Raw genomic sequence first — 3,807 nt, 5'->3', positions numbered from 1 at the left:
CACAGACCCGCCGCCTTCACCACCACTCTCCGTGTTTGAAAATTTGAAGCTTGATTCTGAACACCAGCTTTAAATTGTATGCGTTTGGGTGTGGAGGAGTTAGTGTTGTTGATAACTTCTTTTTAGCAGTTCAGTAATGATGCAGGCAGTTCAGGAAAAGGGCTGCAGGCTGATTCCTCACTGCTCATTTCTTGTCTGCTTTCTCCAAAAGAACACGGCGCTGCACTTTGCCGCGAGGGATGGCCACGCCAAAGCTGTGGGGCTGCTTCTGAGCCACAATGCTGACATCGTCCTGAACAAGAAGCAGGCCTCCTTTGTGCACCTTGCACTGCACAATAAGAGGAAAGAGGTGGTTCTGACGGCCATCAGGAGCAAAAGGTACGCTGTCTCCCTGTCCACTGTCACTAAGTGTCCTCTGCCATCAGCGATGCTCCACAGCCAGAAAGGAAGTAAGAAAGGGAAAAGGAGTACAGGTCAGCCATTTGACATTTTCAAATGTCAGTTGTTTTCAGATGTTTTTTAATGAACTTTTGGAGTGACAGCAGGCACATTGCTTACCTCTCTGATCTTCAAAAGACCAGCCTTAGCAGAGCCCATGTGAGACGTGAGGCGTCCAGGCCTGTGTACAGTCGGGTGCCGTGTCATTGTGCCAGTAGACTCTGCCTTGTTCCACCTGAACTTGCCCAACACTCTTGACGACAGAAACTGGATATTGGCAAACATATTCCCTGAGGTTGTTGTCTGTGGCATCGAATGGAGTATTTCCCGAACATACCATCTTTTTTGGTTGTGGGTTTTTAAACCATACTCTAGGAGTTTAAACGATGAAGTTCAAGAATAATCTGTCTCACTTCTCATGCATAAACTTTCTTGTATAATCAGATAAAGGCCCAGTGTTGCCCAGTAGTGGACACAGAGGCGAACAATCTCACCTTCAAGGCAGATCAAGCCTGCGTTTTTGAGGATGGGCAGTCTGAAAAATCCCCTGACCGGGCCCCAGAAATGCTAGTTAATGACAATGTGCAGCTGGAACTCTTCTGTTGATAATGCAGATATTCTAGATGGATTTAATTGATAGGGCTAACGGAAAATTTGCTAAGATCTTGGAGATAAATGGGCTCTTCTTTGCTTCCTGCTGTAGTTTTAGTTCCTCTTTGGTATGGTAATTTCCTGCTTAACCCATCCAGTTAGATGGTGATGAGGAAAGGGGCAGACTCGGCAGTGTTCTGGCAGAGGCTGGCTGTGCTTATCCACAGACCTGACACCTGTTAGTTTGTAGTTAAACTCAGTACGTGATGCATACATGCATTCACTTTTAATTATGGCCTACACTATGGCTGATGTACGTACGTAAATATGGATATCTCTTCCGACATCATCATCTCTGAAAGTCTGTTACCATTTTTGGGCTTGAGCAGAAAAAGAAGTTATAGGCCTGGCCTCTTTGGGAGGCATTTACAGAAAGAAACAGAACAGTGGAACAGTGATCATAGCCATCCGGGAAGTTACTCACATTCCTAATTTCCATTAATGTACAAAGATCTGATCACTAGATTGATTTTCGTTCACATATTGGTTCCACTGGACCCAGTGGGTAACCTTTGCATTTCATGAATAAATTTTCTCTTTATTTTGAGTTTCGAATGTTTTGCAGAACACATGGGTTAATAATTGTGTTTGTCCTGTATATATATTTTTTTCAGATGGGATGAATGTCTTAAAGTTTTTAGTCACCGTTCTCCAAGCAATAGATGTCCAATCACGGAAATGATAGAATACCTCCCTGAATGCATGAAAGTAAGCTCTCTAAAACAAAACTCTTTCTCGGTGTATGCTTGGCAAATAATATCATGGGAAAATTTATTGTGGTAATCCCAACCTAATAACAGTAATTTCCATCTTCAAATAAAATTTCCAGTTTTCCACAGGCTATATAGAAAATCAGTCAGTGTTTAATGTGGACCTACTTGGATTAAATAATCCTATTAGTAATTATATGTACATCTAGAAAAATGTGGTAAGCAGATTTTTTTTTTTTTTTATTCAAACAATCCATGTCTTGTAGAAGCAAAAAACTGGTGTTTGGGCAGTGCCTATAGCTCAGTGTGTAGGGTGCCAGCCACATAGACCTAGGTTTGCAGGTTCAAGAATGACAATTGCACAAAAAAAAAAAAAGCCAGACGTTGTGGCAGTGCCTGTAGTCCCAGCTACTTGGGAGGCTGAGGCAAGAGAATCACTTAAGCCCAAGAGTTTGAGGTTGCTGTGAGCTGTGATTTCATAGCTCTCTATTGAGAATGACACAGTGAAACTCTGTCTAAAAAAAAAATTGGTGTTTGCTGGCCCTTGATATGTTTTGTTAGGCATGTGTGTTATTATGTCAAATTTGAATTGATTGTAGCATTTGAAAGCAGGATGCTCTCCTTAAGGAGCCAGATATCTGGCTTCCCTTGAAAAGGAGAGATCAAGGCCCAGGGAGGTGGTTCACCCTGTAATCCTAGCACTCTGGGAGACCGAGGCAGGTATTATTGGAGCTCAGGAGTTTGAGACCAGTCTGAGCAAGAATGCAACCCCCTCTCTATTAAAAATAGAAAAACTAGCCAGGTGTTTTGGTGGGCACCTGTAATCCCACCTAATTGGGAGCTGAAGCAAGAGGATTGCTCAAGACCAAGAGTTTGAGGTTGCTGTGAGCTATGATAATGCCAGGGCACTCTACCTGGGGTGGCGGAGGGAGACTCTGTCCCCCTCAAAAAAAAAAAAGTGGGGCAGGGAGAGATCTGGCAGCTGGACCTGCCTTCTCACAGGCAGGAATTGCTGGGTGGAGCAGCGGCTGCTTCCCAGGGATGAGATACGCACGCCCCGCTCTACACACCCCACCTCTCCCTTCTGTATGCTTAGCTCCTATGCCTGCTGTTAGTTGTCACCTGTTGTCTTTCTTGTGCAATTCCTCTCCTTATGGTAGACAGATATTTCTTGATATATGGCTCTATCCAAACTGCAAAGATAAAAGCCAGCCCAGGTAGAAAAAATGTTTCACCAACAATGGGAATAAAGCTCTGTGCCTGGCACAGTTCATTCATTTATATTACTAGCCTGGTCTCTGTGGGTCCTTGAACATGTAACTTACGTACCCAGTGCATGACTGAGTGCCCCCTGCAAGGCAAACGTGCACAGGCATTGAGCACCTGGGTGTTAATGGATGGGAATAAAAGACCTCCTAAAAAAGTTGGGATTTGAGGATTGGGACAGACATATAATAATCAGGAAAAGCAGAATGACTTTCACTGTCATTCAAAGGGGGAAATATATGGAAATACTGGTGCAGTGGGACACAGTGAGACAGGGGATAGAGGACCAGATTTGGAGCCTGGAGGCTCTGGGGTTCAACCCTGGTTCTGCCTGTGGCTGAGCTGCTTTCAGCAATTCATTCCACCTGTCTAAGCTTCATTTCCCATTTTCCTTATTTCTGAAAAAGTGATGCTGATATTTCTTGAAAAGTGGTTACAAAAAACAGAGGTAAAATGTATAAAGTATTCGTGATAATCATTGGCACATGAACACACCTTGTACTATAACTAAACTGCTTACGTGGTTACCAGTACTGCTGCTACCAGCACTCATTGCTTTTATCTCTTAAAAAGCACTGGATCTTTTGAATAAGCATTGTGTGTTAAATACTTTGTGTCTTTTTTTTCTTTATGATGTCTAATGAAAATGTGTGCCAGTCTAGAGCACAAATGACATGCAGATTAACTTTGTAGTCATCAAATGGCACAGAAATATTCAGGGATGAGAACCCATCAGACTTTT

The 3,807-nt window shown here is 43.1% G+C and overlaps 1 protein-coding gene across 1 annotated transcript in view; it reads left to right on the top strand.

The window, feature by feature from the left end:
* TRPA1 (transient receptor potential cation channel subfamily A member 1) overlaps positions 1-3,807 on the top strand; it is a 52,505-nt gene that overhangs the window by 24,841 nt on the left and 23,857 nt on the right. Inside the window, exons 13-14 of the mRNA XM_012811543.1 lie at positions 130-378; positions 1,704-1,827. Coding sequence (XP_012666997.1) covers positions 130-378; positions 1,704-1,827 — 373 coding nt within the window. The remainder of the gene's footprint in view (positions 1-129; positions 379-1,703; positions 1,828-3,807) is intronic.

Source organism: Otolemur garnettii, unplaced genomic scaffold (assembly GCF_000181295.1).
Source record: "Otolemur garnettii isolate 467f Iridium unplaced genomic scaffold, OtoGar3 scaffold00163, whole genome shotgun sequence".
Classification (NCBI taxonomy): domain Eukaryota; kingdom Metazoa; phylum Chordata; class Mammalia; order Primates; family Galagidae; genus Otolemur; species Otolemur garnettii.
Note: the sequence above shows the minus strand (reverse complement) of the source record. Positions and strands in the feature narration are given on the sequence as shown.